We start from the raw sequence: 26809 nt of genomic DNA on the forward strand, positions 1-26809 counted from the left end.
ATAATTGTTTGTATTATTCTCTCTTTAATTTTTATTTACTATTTGATGATAAAATATTTTATAATAAAAAAAGAATAATACTTTAAAAAAATTGTGATATTATAAAATAAAATAAAAATAACATTCCGAAGGAAATAATTCTTGGTACTCTGCCTAGATGTTGGAGAGTCACTAACAATTATCTTCTATAAAGATTGTTATTTCATTTTAAAGATTATCGTATTAAATCTTAAGCGAAATGAGTTATTTTAAATTTTATCTAGATGTTGAAGAATTTTAAAATAATTCTTTAACTTCAAGATTTTTCTCAATATTCCTAAATGAAGGGCTTTAGCAAAATTTTATTTTTCTAAATGAAGGGAATTACTATTAAATTTCAAGTCAAAACCATTTTTATCCAACCACCGAAAATAACGCATGATTAAATGGTACCAATTTTTAGGTGTTGTGGGGGTGCTAATCCTTCTCCACATGTAACCGACTCTCAAACCCAATCTGATTTTCGTAAATCGAAATGTATATTTTTGATAAACTTTAAACCCGCTTTTAAAGTTTCATTAAGAAGATAAAACTTTTGGGTGACCAATCATACCCTAAAAAAGATTAGTGACGACTCTCATTTTATTTCTCTCAATTTTAAAATTTTTTACATCTGACGGTTCTAAAACTGTTACAACAAGAGAGATTCTGAGTTTTTTTTTTTTAATAAAAGAAAGGAAATGAATTTAAAAAAAAAACTTGCTTTTTATAGGAGAAAAATGAAAGGATTAACTTGCGAATAGATGCAGATTCGACTCGAGGTTTGCATCCTAACTCGAATTGGTGCACAATTAACAACCTTAAATCGATCCAGATGAACCACCATTGAACCAGTCCAAACCGTCATCAAATCGGATTAAACTATAGAAAACTGCTCCAAATCGCATAAAATCATCTTGAATCGTGTTGAATTTGTCAAACCACCCCTGGATCATTGATCAACGTTGACTGACTGGTTTTGGGTAATTTTCCTCATTTTTCTCATTTTTTTTCATTTTTAATTTATTTTAAAATATTATTTAATGCATATTTATGTTTTAAATCCCTATAGTAATTTTTTTAGAAAAAGGAAAATTGGTGTTGCAATAAAACTAATAAATTAAACAAATATATTAAACAAATAAATAAAATAATAAGATAATAATATAAAAAATATAATGAAAATAAAAAAATAAAAATGAAAATCTCCAAGGATGAGACATTAAGGAAGTTCAAGTAGTGATTCCATCAAATCTTTAGGTAATAATATTTTTTTAAAAATATTACTAAAGTAATGGAGTACTTAGAAAAATATCTAATACAAAAAATTTTTATAAAATAAAAATAAATAAATAATGATAAAAGAAAATTTTTTAGCAATAAAATTATCTATAATAATGCATGAATATTATTATTTGCAAAAATTGATTTAAAAGAAATAAAAAGCAAAAATGAAGACTTTCGAGGACGAGATTCTAAAAAAGTTTGAGTAATGATATTTTTGTAATCTCTAGGTAAGAAGATTGATCTAAAATACTGTCAAAATATTGAAGCATTTAGATTAATTTAAAATAAAGATTTTTGTTTGCTTTTTATTTACTCAAAAAACAATACAAAATGGATTTTTATAAAAAGGAAAATATTATTTAGATTAAATTTTAGGCATCATATTTTATTATTATACACATTATAAATATTGATTTTGAAGATAAATATGAATCGTCAATAATGAGATTCTTAAGAAATCTGAATAATAATTCTTAAGAGATTCATAGTTGAGAAAATTCATCTTAATATTGACAAAATATTGGAATATTTTTGAAAATTTTTCGATAAATGAAATTCTTATTTATTTTCCAAACAAAAGATTAAAAAAAAAACAAATATATATTTTATTACGGTAAGAAAACTAAAGAAACAATTGTTTAAATATCAAAAGTAAAACCACTTTCATTAATGTTAAATAATAACATGTGATTAATAAGTACAATTTATAAAACGTGCGTTGTGGGGATGTTAATCATTTCCTACACATAACCATATTTTCGAACCCGATTTTGTTTTTCGTAAACCAAAAATTATATTTTTAATAAGTTTTATTTAACTTTAAGATTTTATTAAAAAGATAAATTTTTAGGTGACCAATCACACTTATATAAAAAAGATTAGTGGTGACTCCTTTTGTTTTTGAATGTTTTTAAAAATTCATCTAGTGATCCCTAAAACCGTTATGGCAGGTTTAGAATTCATATAATTTCTTCTTTTGTACTCCTTATATGTACAAAAAAAAAAGTTGATGCACTAAAAAGGCGCTTGGTTTAGGAGAAAGTTAGACTACTAGACCAAATCTTACTTTTTATAGTTTGATTCCTTGGTTTGGTTTAGGGGAAAGTGATTCTAGGGGTATTATAAAATTTTAAACAGTGTCCACATAATCTGAAATAAAAAACTTATCTCTTCTTAGGGATTTTTAAGATTCTTGGAGGAAAGTAAATTTTGTCCTACTTTTGATCTCAATAATAATTTGTTATAGTATATTTTATCCTTGTAAATTAACATAATTGCAATATAAATTGAAACCCATTCTGGCACGAAAAGCTGCGTTTCTAGCCACACGATTGGATAAAACTGTATTAATAGTTACATGATTAGACATCTAACAATGATCATTTGTATTTGAATTTTTATAAATTTAAATATTTGTTTTCAACTGATAATTTTTTAGAAAGATAATGTTTTTGAATTATAAACGTAGTTGCATGATTAGACATCTAATAATGATCATTTGTATTTGAATTTTTATAAATTTAAATATTTATTTTCAACTGATAATTTTTCAAAAAGATAATGTTTTTGAATTATAAATGTAGTTGAAGGATGAATAAAATAAAATTTTAATAAATCAAAATTTGTCATTTACACAATGTTGTTTATATTAGAATTGTAGTCATATGTTATAATATATTATTAAAAAAATTAATTATAAGAAAAACAACTTTTTTAAAAGAAAAATGTAGTAGATTGTTTCAAATTAAGGATTTTGAAATTTTTTCAAAAGCACTATATTTTTAACCTATAAAATGTAGTTGATTATTTAAAATAATAACCAAATAAATTTTATATTTTTAATATTTACAACGTTTCTTAATATGAAAATGTAGTAATTGATAAAACATAATATTTTTTTTTATATAAAATCATAATTATTGTTGGTAGAGTCAGTATATAATATTTATAATGATTTCAACTACTTTTTTTTATGTAAAAAATGTCATATTTGATAAAAGTAAAATTTGATATATATTTCTCTATATTAATATCTATGTTTTTTGTTATGAAAATATAGTTATTGATAAATCATAGTAATTAATCACCTTGAACTAATAACGTTTTTTATATATGAAATGTAGTTAAAATTAAAATAAATAATATATTTTTCATATCAACAACATTTTTTAATATGAAAATGTAATAATTAATGAAACGTAGTAATTAAAGGAGGGAAAGTGATTTATAAGGGAAAGAATATAAAATGTAAAATATTTTTATTTCATATTATTACATGTAAAATTTAAAATATATTTATTTAATATTATACCAAATAAAATTTGTTCAAGGGCTCTGCTTTTGGAAACCCCTCAGAAAGGGGTTTATCACTCCCATTCCAACCCTCAGTTTGACTGTAAAGGTCGATTTATGTTTTTTTTTTTTTTTGTGTAGGGATAATAACGTGTTATTCACATATCAGTATTATGAATATTATATATTATTCACGTGTTATTAAAAATAATATAATAAAAAACTTTTTTAGATAATATTAAATTTTCGTGACCCAAATACAAAAATCTTATATTTTTTAAGTTTAAAAATATCACATTCTCTTTCAATATCACTTTCTTTTTTAATCATTTTTTTTTAAAATTTAAAATTTTATGAATCAAATATCCTTTTTTAAGTGTTTTGAGCCGATAAACTTAAATAAGTTGTACCGTGAAGAGTGCCAGGGAGTTTAATTAAACAAATTGCTAGACAACATTGCAGTTATGCTAAGTTTTAATTTTGTGAATATCCCCAGACAAGGCTTCGTTAGTTGAGGATAAGCATCAATCAGTGCTTCAAAAGACAAATAGCATGTGGAATTGCCTGCAAGTGCAAGATGCATCCAACAACAGGAACACATGGCAGGAAACAACATCATGGCTGTTGGATTAGGACATGAAGGGACTTCCTCAGCCTTTCCTGCTCTGTTCTGTTCAAGGTTTTAAATCCAATTTTTATTAATATTTAATAGGTTTGAATTAAATTAGACCATAGCAAAGAAGGATACTATAGTATAAATGTATCTAGCAAGCATAGGCGGATCGAAATGAGATAATAAAGTGTTCACAGATATTGAAAAATTAAAAAATTAAAAAAGAATTTGAACATTCCTAAAATTTTTTAAATATTTTTTTATTAATAAAACTGATAAATCTATCAATAATTTTTTAAATGTATTGTAAGTACAAACAAAAAAAATTCTAATTTCACCACTACAGACAAGTGTAAGACTCTCTCTTTTCGATTTACTGAAATTGATTCACCAAACACTACCCATTTGCTTACTGACCTCAAAGCTTTAATTGGTGTTTGGACTTTGGAGTGCTTGAATCATTTAAGATGTTAGAGTTGGGTTGGCAATGTTCGTTGAGACTAGACTCCGTGGGCTGACAATGAAAATAATTCTATTTTCCAATAACTTTAATAGTTGGTATTCCATTTTTAATTTGACTATAGCTGAAGATGTAATATTTGAAATTCAATGTACCACTTCCAAGTGTCACGGTCCCAAGGGAGGTTTAAATCCCATAATGTATACTAAAATTTGAATAGTTATATACACGTTAATACCATCTTCAATCTATTATATATTTTTTTGAGATAAAATAGTAAAGTTAGGTTTAATTCGATGAAGTGAATAACACTTTATAAGTTGATTATGTATTAAAATTTGAGTAAAAAATATAAAATATTTACGTTTGAGAATTTTTTTTATATGGCAAATAATGGAGACTTGGAACCATTTTTCTGTCCAAGGGCTAAGAATGAAGATCCTGCTCTTACCCGTGCAGCATTGTTAACCCTGTGGACAGCTGCAAGGCCGGATTCTTTCTCAGAAAAATAGATGTGCTGGGACTATTCAATTGTCAGGAGTAAACAAAATTCTCATACAGTAGCTCGTAAAGCTTCTCCTTGGCACTTGGGCCGCTCAGCTTTGACCATATGCGTTTAATGTATGGTCAAGCCCCAGGGGTCACAATTTAACATTAGACCAAACCAAGACCAACCTCTAAACTGGAATTAAAAGGGAATAGGCCAGGGCGACGGATGGCTTGAGTCATTGTTTCTACTTTCTAGCACAAGTGAAGGATTGGAAGGGAAAAAGGAATCGGAGATGATCATTTCCTTCGTGAAATCCAATGGTAAGCTCAAAGTAAAAAAGGGCAAAAGAGATGCATTACTGGCATAGATGAAATGAGCTTTGAACTTTAAGCATTGATTTGTCGTAAAGATGAAAAACTGAAGAAAAAAAAAAACAAATAAGGAAAAATGGAAAGACACAACTCAGAATAGTTCGAATGATTCATCATCACATCAGTCACTAGATCTTCTTATTCCATCTTTTACCTAGAATGTATCTCGTTTCTCTCTTTCTATCATTATACTTTTTTTTTTCTCTTGTACGCTATTAATGTTAAAGAAATAGGAAATGGCCGAGCTCAACCATTCGAACACCAGAGAAGTACAGTTCCAGTCAGCTGGTACAGTTGTTTCCCCTTGCTTGGATTGTAGCGTGAAAATAAAAAATTTGATAACCAAAAAAACTGATACAATGATTAGATGTTAGACCTGCATCCACCAAAAAATCGGCCTTGATCTCAATTTTCAACATAAGTTATTTCACTGAGAGTAGAAGTGCAGGGCAGATAAGGCCTGTTAGACACAATAAAATAGTACATACCATAAGAAATTCCAAATCAGAACGTTTACATTGTAATCTTTTAAAGGGAAAAAAAATCGTAAGAAAAACATGCTATAATACGTTTTTCTCTGTCCAATAATAAAAATCAAATTTGCATCTCAAGTTGTTTTAATTATCCTATTGTCTTGTAATTTTAATACCACCTATAACTGACTCAGAGAGATCATGAAGATTCATGGGTACAAAGTTCGTAACCAGATATGAGCGAGCTAAATGCAAAAGCAATAAAAGCCAAGAAGGCCATTGCAACTGAGGCACTAGCCATCTCAGTGAACTCATCCTTGCCCCAATTTGATTGCCAATCATCAACTCGGGTGGCCGCTGCGGATGATGCTGAAATCAAAAGATAGGCTAGTATCTGCAAGATAAACCAAAGATGCGAGCAATTCTCTTTCAGCATACTCCTCTCTCAGCATTTGCACACTTGAATGCACTTGTATGCATTTAACTTGGACCTAGCGATACAAATGACCCACCCACATATATCTTATCTCATACACTAAAATTTATGCATAGAGCTTGGACAACTAAATGAACTCAACCTATCACAAACAAGGGAAATCTAATTGACGAATTGAAGGTTATGATGATAGATTGATATGTAGGCAACATAGAAGTATAGGAGTCCAAGCCTGAAACACTGATATAGATGGAACAATGCAAACTATGCCCAAAATGGAGTTCCAATAGTTACCAAATCACTCAAAAAGACACAAAAGTAGAGTTCCATATAAACCTAGTAAATTAGAATTTTTTTTTTACAAAATAAGCTACAACTGGCAATAAAGAAAGGGGTAGCAAGTGTTAAAGGGTGTCTTAATGAATCAATTGAGCAACACTTCGGGTTTGTAAATTAGCTTATTTACTAATTAAGATAAAGACAACAACTGTCTAACTGCAATTTATCATATACATAATGCCTCCAAAAAGCCAGGGGGAATAACAAGTGCTAACATCAAGCAAAGTTAGCTAATTTGCAAGTAGTATTTAATGAATGCGAAAACTTGCCTGATCCATGAAGAAATCGAAAGGCTGACGCAGGTAATGGTGAATGACACGTTTTTCGGTAATGAGATAGTAAGCTAGATCATAGGCTTGAAACCCAGCATATACAAATCCAATCACATTTACTGATAAACAATACCTGTAAAACGAATTGACATGAAAACGACAGTCGAATATGCAATATAAATGATGAATTAAATGGAAAAAAAAAACCAAATTTATTGCTATTTATTTCCCCAAATTAACATTATTCTTACAAAATTATGTAAAACGAAAAACCTGTAAAATTATGTAAAACGAAAAACCTGTATTCTTTGTAGCGATTGTAAGAATCACCGCTCCAGCCTTGAGTTTTATCAGCGGCCATAACAGAGAAAGAAATCAAGCATAAAACGATTTCGCTTAATCGAAACCCTAAAGCTGCCATCTTCACCTTCTCCTGCACCTTCGATCTTCTCTGTTCCGCCGCAACTGCCATCGCTCCTCCTCCTCCATCACCACTTACCTTCGTCCTCGTCGTCACCCCCTGCCCCTCCTCCCTCACCGCACGGTTCACTGTCAAATGCGACCACTGTTGCGGTGGAGTAGTCGGCGGAGGCGGCGGCGAAAGAAAAGGAGAAGCATTGGCGTTGAACTGGGCGGGCTTGTCGACCACAACGAGTGCCTTGGAGTTGTCAAAGTAGAGTTGACCGGGGGAAGCTGCCGGGGAAGCATAGGGAGGAGAGGTATTATCGGGCTCGTGCGGGTCGGGGTCACCCTGGTCGGATCGGAGAGGGGAGTGGAATCGGAGAGGTGAGTGGGGCGAGTCCTGGTGAGTCAGCGAGTTTGAGTTCGAAGAAGAGGATCGTTTCATGATGCCGTTGAGATTTTGATTATTTTTCACCGGGGCTTTGGTTTCCATTGCTTTCTCGGAATTTAATGGGAGGATTAAAACAAAAAAAAAAGAGAAAATTAAAATTAAAAAGAGGGGGTTTTCAGCGTTTGGGAAGCGAGAAAAAAAAGTATTGAGGACAAAGTGAAGTTAGAAGGAAACTAACTGGTCTACTTCAAGCTTTTGTTTTCGTAGGGACAGTACCACGTGGCACCTACTTGGATAACAGATTATATCCAAGTGCATAAATTTAAAAGAAAGTCCAGGATTTCTACCAGTAAAATCCCGCCACGTTTTCTAGTCAATTCCGTTAGGTAGACGTGGCGACATACTATTTCTTGACATATTGGGAGACTGGTAAGGAAGCCGCTAGGGAAAAATCTGAAAAATTCTTCGCTACACATGCAAAAAATTTCAGTACTTCGTCCTAGTAGCATTAGATATAAATTATAAATAATAATAGCAAAATATTGGAAAATAATGGCTGATATATGACACAATTTTTATTTAAAATTTATATTATTATTCCTCCTTATTATTATTTTCATGTAGGTTTTTTCGAACCATTTAACATAATTTTATATGACACTTTTTTTTTTAAATTTCAAAGCTTAATGTTTTTAACCAAAGTTATGCTCTCATATTACGTGTTCCAAAGCTACTTTTCTTTTTAGAAATTAAGTTGTATAATCCAAGATCAACAAATACTACTGTTACTTATTAAATAAGATTGCAAGTGAATGATTAGATTAATAATATAAAGTCGATATTAAGATTGAAATTAAGATTGCAAGTGTGCTGTAATTTAGTAATATAAAATCTATATTAAATTTAAAATTTTTAAATTTAAATTTTAATAATATAAAAATAAAATTGAAAATTACAAGTAGGAATTTGTCATTCATAAATGTTTGTGACATTCCTTAATTGGTTGATCGCAAAGGGAATTCAATTGCTTAGGTAGGTAAGCTTTCAATGAAGACTTTATAAAGTTGATTGTTTCTTTAAGAGTGGGCTATGCCTCTGCCACTTTGCTTTGTGATAAAAAGGCAAGCCCACCCACCTCTTTTCGCTCACATCTTCGTCCAAACAGATTCCTCCAACACTAAGTATCAAAAACACCCTTGCTTTAAACCATAAATATTTAATTAATGAAAAACATATTGACAGTAGAAAATAATAATACCTATTTACCATATTGCCCCATTAATTGCAGACACCCCCCACCCATGAATTTGTATAATACCAACTTTGACCATGCCTGGAAGCAATGGACTGGACCTCTAATCAATCTGACACCTGTCTTGCACAAGTAGCTTTCCAAAAGCATATAGCAAAAAATGAAAATGAAGCAAGTAAAGCATCCTCGTCTTTTTCCTTTTTCCTTAAGACTTTCATACAATCCAATGCCTTTCACTGCTTAAACAGCAAAAAGAAACCTCCATCAAATTCTGCTTTTTTGTAACTCTACGGAGCCACACCTTCTAGTGAAAATTGATTGGTTTAAGTTTGCGATGAGCAGTGACAGTGAACGCTTGACACTTATATCCATCATGTATCAATGATTTTGTTAATAATGCATGGCCTAGGAGAAAGATAGTTACTTGTGATTCAAACCATAAAGAGAAGCAGTCTATTGAAATGTGTATAAAGACAGGATGCATAGGGAATCATTTCAGCTGCAAGTCGCATCATGTTAGTACAAAGTCCTGAATAATTTTGTTAACTTGCCATTGAGTTCCAAGAGCTCACCATCAACCCATCGTGAACTATCTCAGTTCCGTAAGGACCAATGCACCAACATAGAGGCCTACACTTCAACCAGCTGGTATCAATCAATGATGCTTGCTATGTGGAGAAAAAGGAAAAAGATATTCTAAGAATACCCACCCTCAAATGGATATAAACCATTATCACTGCTAATTCGCTTCAAATTTGTGCGCTCAGATAATCTGCTCCGCCTCTGTGCCTAACAGCAAGTTTGACAATGCGGCGCATATCTCTAGAAACCTAAAAGTTAATAGTTAGGCATCTAATTGTCAAACTCAGTTATTAAATTTCAAGCTATAATTAAATTTGGAGCTTCCAAACACATCATCCATTATTTAAGAAAAATATATTAGATGTCAAAATCAGCATTTCTTTCTATTTCTGATTTGGGACAAAGTGGTGATAAAGCAGCAACTCAACACTTTAATTACACTCAATAGGGGGCATGGTGATTACATTATAACTTAACAAGTACTAACGGTCTTCAGAAGGAAGAGGATTTCTGGTTTGTATAAGTTGAATGAGTTGTTAGAATCAAACATCTGGCAGTGCTTTACTTATGTTATGCTTATCCCACTAAAAGAAGCTTTTGATATAAAAGCAATGAGAAGAATGTAGGTATTCTATTGACATCCCAATCTTAATTATCTGAATCCAGTGGTTTAAATTTAAATCTTAACTTAAAAGAAGCCTTATCTGAACTCCAAAATGCCTTGGCAACCTCCGGAGGCATAAGCTCAGAAACACCTTGAGCGGCCATAGCTGCTATTTTCACCTTGGACACTTTACTTTCTCTGGCGTCATTATCTAAACTCCTCTTGGGAACATGCAGCAGAAAAGAATCTCTTTCCAAGTCCTTAACATCAGCCGGAACACGAACATAGTCATCCTTAGTGGAAGTGTCCTCATTATTATTGCAAGCCCACCAATAAAAAGCTTCATATCCAATTCCTTGCAGTCTTCTGCAGGATTGCTACCCTCTCCCAGAGAAACTCCATCAGGCTGACTCTCTTCCAAATCATAAGCTTCATCTTCAGAATTCTCAATGGATGCTGTTTTCTCATCTTCTTGCATCAACTGCTCCAGGGAATCATTAACTATTGTTTCCTCAAACATCAATATTCATTACTTCGACTTTCAGTCCCGGAATTTTATTTTTAAGAAAATTTATCACACTTTTTATCCCTTCCTCAGTTGCTCCCTCAATATTTATCCCTTTCTCATCACTCCTTTCGCCCATAGCCTCATTCCCCTGAACATCTGTAACAAATTCATTCTCAACTTTAGAATTGGATGGGGGATTTTGTAGGCTTGGAAGGTGAGCTGGTACCATTCATGGATCTTCCTTTTGCATGCTGCAAATAAACTACCTGCAACAGATGCACTGTCACAAGCATCTTCCATAATGTATTAGAAAATAGCGGTCGGATAGCGGTGTCGTGGCCGCTATTTCGCGGTCGCGCCACTATCCGTCACCGCTATTGGAGAAAAACAGAAAAGAATTTGAATCTCGTCTGTAGCGGATGAATCGCGACCGTGAATTGCGGTATAACGGTGAATAGCGGCAATAGCGATCCGCTATTGCCCGCTATTATCGTTATTGCCGCTATTCCTATTTTCATTCAAAAATTAAAAAAAAAATTCATTTGATTTTTTTAAAAAATTTAAAATAAAAACAACAAGAAAAAAAATAAACATCAATTTACAAATTCAGAAAAAAAAAACCCACAAAACTTAAACTTTCAAAAAAATCAATTCTCTCAAGTTCAACTTCAATCAAAATCAAGTATATGTAATTTAAAGTAAACAATTAATTCAACACTCAAATTGTTTACTTTGAGGTTTACATATACTTGAGATGAGAGTGAAACTTGAGGTTTACAGAAGCAAGCAGATAGCACACACCAATAAAAAGAGAACTGAGAGATGGGGATGAAGATGAAGGTTTGGAGAAAAAATTTTATTGAATGCAAGGTGAAGGAATAAAAAGTTGTGTGGGTTTGTGCAATTTAGTCAAGAGACAAGAAAAGTACACTTGAGGTTATTATTATTGAAAATCGACCATAACATGGAGGCTGTCAAGTTTGATTTACTGTAAGTTCATAAAAAGCAATTCTTTTGACTCATAAATAATAATGCTCTTACTTAATTTATGAATACCTAATCACTTATTATTTGATTTATGCATAATATAGTTCGGTAATAATTTGATGAGTACGGTAATTAAATAATTAAATATATTATTCGTTATGATTATTTATTTTTCACATATTTATTTATCTCTTTTTATTTTTTAATTATCATATAAATAATTTTTTAAATATGAATATTTTACTATAAATATTTTTTTAAAAATAAATAAAACACATGATATGATATAAATTACTTTAAAAATCATAAAATAAGAGGTTTTATGATTAATAATTAAAATTATTATATTTTATAGCAAGTTGAGCAAAATTTTAAAAAATTCACGACCACAATAGCCGCAATAACCGCGAAGGTCTTCGTTATATCCGCAACCGTGACAAACGCGATGCGATCGAAAACGTGACCGTTACCACAATTTAAATCCCTGATTAGAATGCTTTAGAGTACTTGGTAGAGATGTACATCACGCTCTAGTTAAGAGATGCTGGAAGACAGACATGTATATGCATTGTACAAATAGGCTTATAGATTTATAAATGAAAATATTATGTCCCAATTTTACACAGGAATAACATTACATGTTGAATAATAGCCCAAGTGTTCAGACAAATCTGATCTATCAAAAATTTAATACAGAACTCCACAGACCCAATTATTGAATCCAAAATTTAATCCGAATGTAGCCCGGCTCAGTTACTGAACGAACACACCAGAACTTTTCATGATGTGAAGCAAAGAAAGAACACGCACCACTGCACTAATTGAAAAACAATTCAGATGTTGTGTTTGTGAAAAAGATAACAAGCAAAATACACCAAGGAAACCAAAATCAGGTGCATGGAGCATTAGGTAGATACTTATGAACCGAATATATGATCATCTAATGTTGAATATGCTATGCTTTCACTGCAATAAACAAGTTTTAAGGACACTCAGCCTCTGCAGTAAATCAGTTGCCCATACATATCTCACGGACTACAACTCAAAAGCTCATTGAGTCATTGATTTACCAAACGATTTCAACTCATACCAACTAGCATAGAGCCATACAAAGTAAACAAACAATATACACCATTTAACTGTACTCATGGTGTCAATAAGAGGATGGGTTACCTTCATAAGTGATTACCAAACATAAACAGCTCATAGATCAGGCATAAGATCAAGGTATTCTAGTAGGTGCTCGACACTCAGATGTTCTCTTAACATAAATGTCACGCATATAACCTGACTTTTATGGAACTACGCCTTTTTTTACAGTGGCTTATTTCAATAAACTTTGCTACAGTAACTTTTTCTCTGCGGATCAGTGATTTGTTATCAATTTCATAAGTTTTTTGTTATAGAAGATTCACTAGTGTGGTAGCAATAGAACATACTACTTATATCATTGCTAACCATGATAGAGTAAAAGATTAATCAACTATTATACAGCAAGAAAGAAGATAGCCAAAAGGAAAGAAGTTTTTGAAACTCATATTGCACATAATATTTTACAAGGAAAAGGAAGGTATTTTGCCTTCTCCACAAAGGAGTTACAACTTATATAGGCCTAAAAAAACTACTACAAGTATTAAACCATAAAGACTAGATATGACAATAATCACTAACCAAGAAATTCTTTTTTATGCTTTACAAAAGAAAACAAACAACTTTAATAGAGTAAAGTAACTTTAATGAAGTAACTTTATAAAATAACTTCGATAAAGCTTGTATGGTGAGACTATAGCAACTTTCAAACTTGAAGAGGTGATAAGGCTGCACACATTGGAAACATACTTTAATTATACAATTAGATTTGGACTGAAACATAGCTTCGTTTGTAGATGAGGTTGTGACTTGAGAAGATGTTCAAATGGTAATTATCTACTATTGGAGAAGGATCGAAACCAAGATTGTTTAACCATTGGTCTGGATCAAAATCCAAGTCATCAATGTCAAGCGGGAATCCAGGTCATCAATGTCAAAGGGGTCATCAGAGTTTTGCCAGCATGGTAAAGGTTCATCAAGAACTTCAAGTGATTTCTAGTTAGGGTTTCACCAAATTGATTTTGCATAGTTAAGGTTAAATTCAATATCAGGGAAAGAGGCTTGAATTATGGCCTTGTAAATCTTGTTTCATAAAGCTTTCTATGTAAAGGTGAGAAATGTATTATGATAAAACACTTGCCAAGGGTGTCAAAGGTGTCATATTCAATGTAAGGTCATGTTTACCATAATTGGAGACACCATTTGTGTCCGGGTCCATTCGTGTTTTTGGCCCATTTGAGCCCATTTGTGTCCAGGCCCATTCTCCACTGAGGCCCATTTACGGTTGAGTTTTAGTTGGCTTATGTAGCCCAAAGATGTCCGGGCACAGTTAGGCCCATTGACGTCCGGGCCCAAGTAAGCCCATTGGGGTCCGAGCCCAGTTAAACCCATCCATGCCAGGATCCAATTAGATAATTTTATTGTATTATTATTATTATTGTTATTTTTATTAATATACTTTTATTTCATTTTTCTTCCTTTAGTATTTTTGTGTATATTTATTTTTATTATGATCTCTATTATTATTATTATATTATTATTATTATTATTATTCTCCTTTCCTTTTGGAATGAATTTGCATGTGAATGGAAGATCAGAATCAGAATCCTACATGGTCAGAGTTTAAATGCAAGATCATATCAATGTGACTGCTAAAATTTTGGGACCTAAAATTTTGTTGGGATAGAATTCAATCCCAGGATTCAAGCTTAGGATTGATTATGTCGATTTCCTAAAATCATTCCTAGAACTGCCTATAAATTGGATGAATTCTACCATAGAAACACATAGAAGAAACGGGGAGAAAATTATTGAAAAATCTAGGGAGTTTTGGCAAAAAAGGGTTATGGTAGTTTACTTTTGGGGTTCTAGATTTCAATATGAAATTGTAGGTTCAATTTTAGGTTTCTGGGTTAGGATTAGGATTCAGGACGGTTCCAGAAATTTCTGGGAGTGATTAGGATCAAATTTGGAGAAATATGGGGAAATTTTGAAGAAATTTGGGTTTTTTGGGTTTTTCTAGGTTTGAGATGAATTTTTCGCCGAAAGATGAATTTTTCAGTTGAATTTTTTAGTAAGGTTTGAATTTTTCAGTGAAATTCCAGCAGATTTTTTAGAAACCGTTGGTTTTTTAGTTTTCAGTTGAATTTTTTGATGACTTTTTCAGAAACCAGTGGAATTTCCAGTTTTTAGTTGAAGTTTTTGATGGGTGGTTTGAAGAATTCTAGAGAGAAGGCGGAGCTTCTCATCTAGAGAGAGAGTGCAGAAAGAATTCTGAAGCAAAGGCATTGGAATTGGTTTATATAGTTGGAACAACAACATTTTGGATAAGCCAGGATTCGTACGTTGACCCGAAGACTCTCAGGTCGATCAGACTTGATCGTAAGTTTTTTTTTTTATTTTATTTTTAACCTTTTTTTTGTTATTTTTTTGGTTTTTTTTAAAGGAAAAATAATTTCTACCATTTTTATTTCTAAAGAAAAAGGGTAAAAAGAAAAAATGAAGTTTTAAAAAAAAATTCTAATAACAAAAAGATCAATAATTCATTTTTAAATTATTTGAAAAATTATAAAAATGATCAAGGCTTGGATAATTCAATATCAAATTGATACCATCCTTTAAATGGGCGTTGTGGGAGTACTACAACCTTCCCTATATGCAATCGACTTCTGAACCTAACCTTTATTTTATAGATCAGCTTTAATCAGGTAGTCAATCACACCTAATTAAATATTGGTGGTGACTTTTTTTCATTCCAAGTCTAGTGGTAGGTCCACGGATTTATATGTTATGAAAGTTTGACGATTCCACTGGAGATCAATTAGAGTCAAGCCAGTAAAAGATTTTTTATTATCCAAGCCTTGTTTAACAAATTTGAAATTATCACTTTTCATTGCTTATATTTGTTTTATTATTTATTACATAATTGTTATTTGTCTGCCTTATTATTCATTACTTATATTTGCTTAAATATCTGTTTACTATATCTGTCATTTATTTACATGTGCATAACATAAGCCCTCCACCTGGGCTTTACCTTTTGTGAAATATTTATGCTCTCATGAGATTTTATGTCTCCACATAGGCCTGCGAAATACTCTAACTCATATTGAATTATTTTCACTTGAAGCCTATGATAGGTAAGGATTGGGATGCCTTACTAGTCTGTGATGGACCATGATGTAGGGAACAATTTGAAAACCTTTCAGAAATAGCCCAAACCACATATAGTTAACTTTAGAAGCTCAACCATAGATAAAGCCTTATTTTTTCACCATTTGTAGATAATCCAAGATTCTAGGTCATTTTAACTATTATGTGATGTTTTCTCTATGTTTCACTGAAATGACTAACTAATTTTTTTGTCTTCTTTTATTTCCTTTTGTACACATTTATGAACATGTTTACAAATTACATAGTATTCTTACCCTAAAGTTATTTTAACAAAAGTCCTCATGGATTCCACAGAACGTTAGGTTTGTGCCTTATCTATGCTGTTAAAATGTAACCTCCCATAAAAGTGAGAAAGGAATAAAAAAGAGACAGCTAAAAGAATGAGACTGTTTGCCACATGATCATGTCCTTACACTATCAGGAAAAATGTACTTACTCCTCAAACATAATGATTGAAAAAGCCTATCAAACACATAGAATGGTATGACCCCTTCAAGGCAAAAGGCCTTTTGTGAAAAATTTGGACATATTATATATCTCTTATAAGTGAAAGTTGACTATTCACTTATCAGGATAATGGTACAATTTTGGGATCCTTTCTACTGGTGTTTCATTTTTAATGAGGTTAATCTAATACCAACAGTAGAGGAGTATTCAACTCTGATGGATATGTATCTATTGTATCCAAATAGAATATACATGAAGAAACACAAATAAGAAGTCATAGGAAGCTGGGTCAGATGTTAAGAGTAGAAAAGGAGACTATAGATTCATATATCCGAAAAAAAGGAGATCACAAAGGTATTCCATAGGAGGTTCTTTAAGATTTCATTATCAAGCATCTGGATGATGATCAGGGAATGAATACATTTGCTTTAGCCATATATGGATTGGTCATTGTCTCTAAAGTTTTAAGACACATTGAGATAGAAGTAGTGGATCTATTTGAGTAGATTAAAAGAAAGTGTAATCCTTCACCAGTTATCTTGGTAGAAACTATCAGATCTCTTAATTTTTATAGGCAAATGGATAAAACACACTTCATGGGCTATTTACCCTTATTATATGTATGGATGAAAAGCCATTTTGAATGCAAGAAATTACTTTTACTAAACTTTATTTTTGCACTCGAAACCCGATTAAAGAATTTTACCAGAATACTTGGCTAGAATCAAAGACCTAAAAAGAATGAAAGTGTCTGTTACAAGAGCTCACAGCTAGTTAAGTAAAAAGATAGCCTCATAGAAGGATAGAGAACCTTTAAGATTACGCATACAGGTACAAGCCAAAGAAATAAATAATACAAAGTTAGTTTATGAAAATAAAGAGCTGAAAGAAGAGCGTGACTAAATAGAAAACAGTTTCATAGAGGTTGAGTAGAAGAATCAATGGCTTTCAAATTACATTCTAACTCTGACATCGAAGTTGAGTGAATAAAAAAATCATATCAGAATCTTCACAGAAAGGTATAGAGAGTTATCCTATCAGGTATAGTGCGACAAAAAAAAGGTTAAAAAGACAAAGATACATAAAGCATCTCACTACTCAGATAAGCAAGACGATGATCAAGGTAGGAAAGATGGTAGAAAAGGCTGAAGCATTGAGAGCTTTGATCATTCTAGTAGAAGAGCACGAACAAAGACTACTAAACTTCATAAAGGAGGCTAAAGACTAGTATGAGCAAGTTAGACATTTCTATAGAGGAACAGTGTTAGGTTTGATGTAAAATAGACTCTTGTGAAATAAATAAAAATTTTCTTTTGTTGGATTTCTTTTAAGGGGCAAATATTTTCTTTTTTATTTCCATGCATTTGCATCACATTCATTCATGCATTCATTATCATAACATTATCATTGAATCTTTAATTATGATACTAAGGTGTAAGAATAGCTACACATCAATACAATACTCGGGCTCGAGCTAGAAAGATGGAGTAGGACAATGCAAGTCACTTTGAAAGGATAGAAAAAGCCCGAGAAGCATTAGAGGGAAAGCTAAGTCAAATTTTAGAGGCCTTGGAAAAGGTAAATAGGAGGAAATCAGTGGAAGAAGATACTTTACAAGAGGCTACCAATTCAGCATATCTTTCAGGTTTCGATCCATAATAAAATCAAATCACATCACTCTTCCAATCTCAACAGGTAACTTTTCTAAAATACAACTACCCAAGAATGACTTATGCACCAGGTCATGAGAATGTCCAAAGTTATGATAATCTTATTTTTGTCAAAAAGGTAGCTGAGCCTATTCAATTCCTTACTGCAAATGAAATAAAAGAAAAAAAAAGCCACAAGCAGCTATGCCTTTGGAAAATTCTAAAACTGATCAAGCTATGAACAAGCTTGAAAAAAGATTAAGGGCTGTAAAAGGAATAGATTTCTATGGATCTATGGATGCAGTAAGACTTTACTTAGTACCAGATGTGGTGATGCCACCAAAGTTTAAAGTACCAGAGTTTAAGAAGTATGACGATACCAAGTGTTTCATCACGTATATCACTATGTACTATCGTAAAATGGCACCATATGCCAGTAATGAGAAACTGCTTATGTATGTATTTCAAGATAGCTTGACTAGATCTGTAATAAGATGGTATGTCTAATTAGATGAGACTCACATCAAGAAATGAAAATATTTGACTAGATCTTTTATTAATCAGTAAGTTACATCATTGACATAGCTTTTGACCATCTTTTTTTACAAACCATAAAAAAAAAAGCATCTGAGTCCTTCAAGTAATATGCTCAAAAGTGGCAGGATGTGGCTACCTAGGTACAACCCCTCTTAACAGAGAAAAAAACTACTGTGCTATTTGTGAGCACTCTAAAGTCACCTTATTATGAGAGGATGATTGGAAATACGATTAAGAATTTTACTAATATAATGATTTTGAAAGAAATCATCAAAAATATTATCAAGAATGGTAAGCTTGAAGAAGGTGAGTCTTATAAAAGAGCATCAAAGAATAAAAAAAGTGAGACTCAAGCTGTGAGTCTTGAAGGACAGTAATTCAGAAGCTACACTCAACCTACTTACCCTACATACCATCACACAGTAAATCATACTTCTGTATCTCCATACTAATCAACTACTCGACCATTTTATCCATTTTCTCCAAGATCCCTTACTCACCTAGTCAATACCATAAGTAATACTAGAGAACCACGAACCAAAGAAAGATCAACCTTTGACCCCATACCCATAAGCTATATAGAGCTATATTAAGAGTTCTATAAAAATCATTTAATAGCCCTTGTCCTTGCAAAATAGCTTGAATCTCTTTACCTTAAATGGTATGATTCCAATGCCTATTGTGACTACCATTTCGAAGTGGCAAGACATTCTACTAAAAATGGTATTCTCTTTAAATATAAGGTACAAAGTTTGATTAAAGAAAGGCTAATAAGCTTCGATATTAGTGGAAGTTCAGTGCCTAATGTTAGTGGGAATCCCTTGCCCAGTCATATAGTCAATGCTTTGGACACAGGTGAAAAACTTGTGAAAAAAATAGTATAAGAGCTTAAGATACCATTTAACTAGCTATATGAAGCCTTGTGTAAAGTAAGGATGATACAATCAGTTACTTCATGCACTTATATAGGAAAACACGTCCTAAATCAAAGATGTAAATATCATAATGGAGCACCAGGTCATTCAATTGATGCCTTTAGACAATTTCGTAGTGAAGTTTAAAAATTGATGGACTCTTACCAAATAGAGCTGTATAAAAAGTAGAGAGCCTTGGAGGACACCGAGATGGCTATGACAGATAGGTGGATGCCAAAATCTGTCACTATATGTTGTAAAAAGAAACCATAATTAGCTGGGAAGAAGCTTGTTCCAAAATTAGTAGCCCTCAAAGTTCTACACCTATTTTTTTAAAAAAATAACAAAGTGGTACCCTTGAACTATGAATGTAGGGCGACAACAAAAGGACAGTAAAAGGGTATGCTAAAAGCTGAAACTGCCCATATAACAAGAGTAGGGGGCATAACTAGAAGTGAGAGATGTTACACTTCAAAAACTTTGGATAAAACAAAGAAAGAGAAGAAAAAACAAATTGAACCAGAGATCTCAAAAAAGAATACATTAAAATCTGTACCTAAAAAAGAGGTCTGTGGGTTTTTGAAGCTTGTCAAACACAGTAATACTCTATGGTGGAGTAATTGAATAAGATGTCAGTCAGAATTTCTTTATTATCACTTCTCTTGAACTTTGAATTATATCATAATGCCTTGTTAAAGGTATTGAATCAGGCTTATATGGCCCATAATATTTTCGTGAAGTATGTGAATTATCTAGCAAGTAATCTAGTAGTGAATTATCTAGCAAGCAATCTAGTAGTGCCACACCATAACTCTTTCAGTGATGATAAGATTCTATTGGAGGGTAGAAGAAGCACTAAGGCATTACATATCACTATTAAATGTAAAGCCATATAGTAGCCAAGGTCCGTGTTGATAATAGGTCAGCCATTAACGTTATGCCCGTGTCCACTTTGGCAAAGTTGCCGTTCGATATATCCCATATCCGAGATAGTCAAATGATAGTTCGAGCATTTGATAGGACTATGCGAGAAATATTGAGAGATGTTGAGCTACCCATACAGATTGGTCAATGTGTTTTCAATATAAAATTTCAAGTTATGGATATTTTTTCATTATACAACTGCTTATTGAAAAGACCATGGATCCACAAGGTAGGCACCGTTCCTTCTTCATTGCATCAAAAAATTAAATTCAATGTAAAAGAATAATTGGTGGTTATGATTGAGAAAAAAGATTTACTGGTGACCCAATCCATAAATGCTTCATATGTGAAAGCGACAGAAGAATCATTGGAGTGCTTTTACCAATCTTTTGAACCTGTTAATACAGTAGGTAAATGACCCAAGTTCAGCTGAATTGTGATCAATCAGATGGTTAACAAAAGTTAAAGTATTGGGTTCGACTTGGGTAAAAATCTTTAAGGGATAAGGAAATTTCTAAGATTAAGGATTATAGCTGTAGATTTAGATTGGGTTATGAAATCAAAGAATGGCAGAACAACAACAGAAGGGTAAAGAAAGATCGATGATTTTTTCTCATTTGAATGAAACTTTTATTCTTGGAAGATACATGCACCAGGAAGCTGAAGATGACATAAAAAAAGAACTAAAATGAGATAAAGCTTTTGCAAGCTATCCATTCACATGGTGGATGATAGAAGCTAAAATGAGGAAGCCTTAGTTTACCCCTGTCCATCGAGATATGAATTACAGAATTGATGGGTCATCCCAATGCCTATGGTTTTTGATTTTTTTTAATGTAACTGCATCTCCTAATTTCTTATGCCCAAAAGCATTAGGATGACAAGATTCATGTTTTGCCTAGTGCTTTGCATGTCATAACACCATCTTAGCCATTTTTTATGTGAGGGATAGATGTCATTGGGCCTATCACACCAAAAGCTTCAAACATAAATAGATTCATTTTTGTGATGATTGATTATTTCACTAAATGGGTTGAAGCCTCATCTTTCATAATCGTGACCAGATTTGTGGTTTGTAAATTCATCAATAGAGAGATAATCTATAGATATAGACTATAAAAAAAATCATCTCAGATAATGCCAAGAATTTGAATAGCAAGACGGTGCAAAAAGTATGTGTTCAGTTCAAAATCAAACACCATAATTCGACTCCATACCACCCAAAAATGAATGGGACAGTAAAAGCTGCAAACAAAAATATCAAAAATTTTTTGAAAAAGATGACTGAAACATATAAAGACTGGCACAAGAAATTACCTTTTGCTTTACATGCATATCAAACTTTTACGTGCACTTCTACTGAAGCAACTCTTTTTTTCTTGGTTTATGGGATAGAAGTTGTGTTGTCAGTAGAAGTAAACATCCCATCTCTAAGGGTCTTAAGAAAAATGAGATTAGAAGAAGCTGAATGGATTTAGGAGCACTATGAGCAATTAAACTTTATTAAGGAGAAAAAATTAATGATACTTTACCATGGCCAATTATACCAAAAGAGAATGATGAGAGCTCATAACAAAAAAGTTAGACCTCGTTAGTTTCAAGAAAGATAGTTGGTATTAAAGAGAATTCTTTCAAGTCAGCATGATGATAGAGGAAAATAGACATTGAATTGAGAAAGACCATATATCGTGAGAAGGGTTTTTTTTAGGGAAGCCTTAATTTTGGCAAAAGTGGTTGGATATGAACTTTTTAGCCCTGTTAACTCTGATGCAGTAAAGAAATACTTTGCTTGATCCAAAAAGTGTTCAAGTTGAAAACTCGAAAGGGCGGCTTGAACCATAAAAAAAAAAAAAAAGAAAGAAGAGTTCAAGTTGAAAACCCAAAAGGGTGGCTTGAATCCAAAAGGAAAATGTTTGAGTTGAAAACCTTGAAATACGACATCACTTGGTAGCATATGGATGTCAAAGGGTTTTAAAGTGTCGGGGCATCATATCTTGATTGTGTCTTTGAAAGAGATTTAAGATTTGTTGTCATAGTTATCTTGTTATTTGTTTTAGGGCATTGTTACCTTAAATAGTTGCCTTTGTACATTCTTTTTTCATCACTTGTAAATTCTTGCTTATCCCAATAAACAAAAGCCATTTTATCATTCTCTCTTAATTCTATACATTGCTAATATATTTGACTTTTCTTTTTATACCTTACCATGAATAGAAGAAATGCATGATTTGCATCATATATTTTGAAACTGAGATAATGATTAATAATTGAACAAAGTCATAAGAAGTTGCATGTTGCTTAGAAGAATTAAATGAGACAAGAACAAATGTTGAATGCCTTTAAAAAAAAGGAGGGATTGATTTTCATGGCTTTCATTGGAGTAATGATGAATAGTCAAATTGATTCTTGTGCCAAAGATATGCGTTTGAATGGTTTTTTTGTCGAAAATGGGCATTCAAGTTAATGACGGGTTTTTTACTAAAGTGTGAGGTGAAGATGAGTATTCGGACTAGTAGAAGAGAGTTTTTTTGCTAAAAAATGTACCAAAATAAAAAGGACAGAAGCTTTAGTACCATAATTAATGATTCATTTGCATCCTAGATAAAGCATGCATTTACATTATTCATTCACTTGATCTTGGCTTAGTCCAGATTATTTTTTATGATTCATGGTTTTGTCCCGATCATTTGTTCTCGACCTTGACTCGATCCTAATCACTTTATTTCAACTTGTGATATCATCTTGGTCACTTCATTTTGGCTCAGTCCAGATCATTTCTTATGATTTGTGGTTTCATCTCGATCATTTGTTCTCGACCTTGACTCGATCCTGGTCACTTTATTTTGACTCATGGTTTCATCTCAGTCACTTGATTTTGGCTTAGTTAAGATCATTTCTTATGATTTATGGTTCTGTTTTAATCATTTATTCTCGATCTTGACTCAATACTGATCATTTTATTTTAACTTATGGTTTCATTCCAATCACTTGATCTTGACTCAATCCAAATCATTTCTTATGATTCATGATTTTGTCTCGATCATTTGTTCTCGACCTTGACTCGATCCTGGTCACTTTATTTTGACTTATAGTTTCATCTCGATCATTTGATTTTGGCTCAATCTAGATTATTTCTTCTGATTCATGATTTTATCCCGATCATGTGTTCCCGACCTTGACTCGATCCTGGTTGTTTTATTTCGACTTATGGTTTCTTCCCGATCACTTGATCTTGGCTCAGTCTAAATCACTTTTTATCATTCATGGTTTCATCTCGATCATTTATTTTCAACCTTGGCTCGGCCTTGGTCGCTACATTTTGACTTGTGGTTTGGTTCTAGTCATTTGATTTTAGCTTAGTCCAAATCATTTTTTAGATTTATGAATCATTTTTTATTTAACTTGAAAAGAGTGAATGTCTAGGTCTTTGCAACATCCCTGTCTAGTAAAGATGTGCAAAGAGAGATAGTTGTAGACATTCATTTATGTCCAGGCCCATTTGGGGTCGATTCGTGTTCGAGCTATTTGGACCCATTAGTGTCTTGACCTATTTGGGTTATTTGTGTCCAAGCCCATTCTCCACTAGGGCCTAATTACGATTAAGTTTTAGTTGGCTTATGTGGCCCAATGATGTCCGGGCACGGTTAGGCCCATAATGTTCGGGCCCAAGTAAGCCCATTAAAGTTCAAGCCCAGTTAAGCCCATCCATGCTCAGATCCAATTAGATAATTTTATTGTATTATTATTATTGTTATTTTTATTAATATACTTTTATTTTATTTTCCTTCTTTTAGTATTTTTATGTATATTTATTATTATTATGATTATTATTATTATTATTATTATTATTATTATTATTATTATTCTCCTTTTCTTTTGGAATCAATTTGCACATGAATAGAAGATCAGAATCAAAATCCCACATGGTCAGAGTTTAAATGCAAGATCATATCAATGTGATTGCTAAAATTTTGGGACTTAAAATCTCGTTGGGATAGAATTCAATCCCATGATTCAAGCCTGGGATTGATTCTATCGATTTTCTAAAATCATTCCTAAAATTGCCTATAAATTGGATGAATTCTAACATAGAAACACACAGAAAAAATAGGGAAAAAATTATTGAAAAATATGGGGAGTTTTGGCAAAAAAAGGTTATGGTAGTTTACTTTTGGGGTTTTAGATTTCAATTTGAAATTGTAGGTTCAATTTTAGGTTTCTGGGTTAGGATTAGGATTCAAGACAATTATGAGAAAATATGGGAGTGATTAGGATAAAATTTGGAGAAATCTGGGGAAAATTTGAAGAAATATGGGTTTTCTAGGGTTTTTTAGGTTTAGGATGAATTTTTTGGTTGAATTTTTTGACAGCGTTTGAATTTTTCGATGGAATTTCTATAGATTTTCGAAGACCCGATCATAGATTTTCCTTTTTTCGTTTTATTTTTATTTTTATTTTTTGATTTGATTTGATTTTATTTTTAACCCTTTTTTTATTATTTTTGGTTTTTTTTTTTTTTAAAAAAAAGGAAAAATTAGTTCTACCATTTTTATTTCTAAAGAAAAAGGATAAAAAAATGAAATTTTTAAAAAAAAATTCCAATAACAAAAAGATCAATAATTCATTTTTAAATTATTTAAAAAATTATAAAAATGATCAAGGCTTGATTAATTCAAAATCAAACTAGTACCATCATTTAGATGGATGTTGTGAGGGTACTACAACTTTTCTCATACGCAACAGACTTTCAAACCTAACCTTTGTTTTGTAGATTAACTTCAATCAAGTGGTCAATCACATCTAATCAAAGATTGGTGATGACTCTTTTCATTCCAAGTCAATGGTAGGTCCTCGGATCTATACGTTATGATAATAATCTTTTCAATTCTTTGTATTTATTAGGGTATTCATACATTGAATTTGCAAAAGAGTAACTTTGAGAACCATAAATTCCTGCATATGGGAAATATTGGATTATTCCTATAACACATCCAAATGGCTTGTAGAAAAAGATGGTTATGTAGTGAACAAGAATGGTTTTCATGTACCTCTCATAGATTTCCAACCAATGCATCTATAAAAGAATTGGCCTAAACCATTGGAAAAAATATTTCTTATTTTCATGACTTGGATCTAGGAATTTTTTTTTGGTTGAATGCTTTATCGATGTAAATTCTGAAAAAGTTTCATAAGAATATCCAAGGGAAATTCAATTACAATATGATAGAAGTAACAAAGACACCAAGGGAAACACAATTCTTTAGGGAAATTAATCAGTTAAGGGATGGTGAATGGATGGATGAAAGGTTATTATAGGTATATTCCTAAGGATTGGATAGAGGTGTCTCCACCTCCTGAGTATTAGAAACTAGTGTTTGAACAATAGGTGATTGGTTCCTTAAGGGGTTTTTTTGAGCTGTTGTAACTTAAGAGGAAACTTTTTAAAGGAAAATCAGAGTTACCAAAGAAATCAAAAAAAATCTAGAGGAATTAGTTCTTTGAAGGAGAAAAGTTTTGAGAAAATAGGTGATTTCAAAGGTGAGAAAAAGGAATTTATTATAGCTATTACATGAATGATTTTCAAAGTCTTCAATTAATTTGATATGAATAAAATATACATTATCTTTGTTTTTTATATGCTTGATTATGAAGGAATACTTTGAAAATCATTGTGATAATCATAACAATTGGGCATTGGGCATCGTCTTCCTTTTTAAATTAAGCATACACTCAAAAGTTGACATATTCAATTCAATAAGAAAATGAAATCTAATGAGATAAAGCTCAAACTTTTGGGTTCCACACTTGACTGCAATTATCTATTTAAGAGTGGAGTGAATCTTTGAATTTTTTGCTTTTGCATCTATTTAAAGTGATATTGGCTTAACGTATTTTATATTAAGTGATAAGTAGGTCTCTATCTACTTATCTTATTCAATAATTTTTGTTCAAAAATCCTATTAAGTGGTTTTAATATGAATTATAAACACACTAAATAAATTAAACTACTCAAACTTTTAATTTTTAATGCTTTATCAAACATTCCCTAAATTTAATTATCCACCTAGTTTTAGTTTAATTGTCTAGGAAAAATTAGCAAGAAGGAATGAGGTGATTGGCAATAGGGGTAATAACGGATTAGATTGAATACAGTTTGGTTATTTTGGTTAATATATAGTATTATAAAATTTAAAAACCTGATCCAAATCTGAACTAATTTTTTTGAAAAACTGAATTAATCCAAACAGAAATTTTACCAGTTTAACTCAGTTGGACTTATAAGTTTTTAAAATTAATT

At 31.8% G+C, this 26809-nt stretch overlaps 1 protein-coding gene across 1 annotated transcript; it reads right to left on the bottom strand.

The window, feature by feature from the left end:
• Positions 1–5994: 5994 nt before the first annotated feature.
• On the bottom strand, positions 5995–8063 carry LOC111290528 (CASP-like protein 4A2). The gene is made up of 3 exons (XM_022881874.2): positions 7351–8063; positions 7049–7184; positions 5995–6398 (listed from the first exon to the last, which is right to left on the bottom strand). The coding sequence occupies exons 1-3, from the start codon at positions 7944–7946 to the stop codon at positions 6204–6206; spliced, it is 927 nt and encodes a 308-aa protein (XP_022737609.2). The 5' UTR covers positions 7947–8063; the 3' UTR covers positions 5995–6203.
• Between the last annotated feature and the right edge of the window lie 18746 nt (positions 8064–26809).

This window comes from Durio zibethinus, chromosome 11 (genome assembly GCF_047325235.1).
Source record: "Durio zibethinus cultivar Kanyao isolate XHJ-2024 chromosome 11, ASM4732523v1, whole genome shotgun sequence".
NCBI classification, from domain to species: Eukaryota; Viridiplantae; Streptophyta; class Magnoliopsida; order Malvales; family Malvaceae; genus Durio; species Durio zibethinus.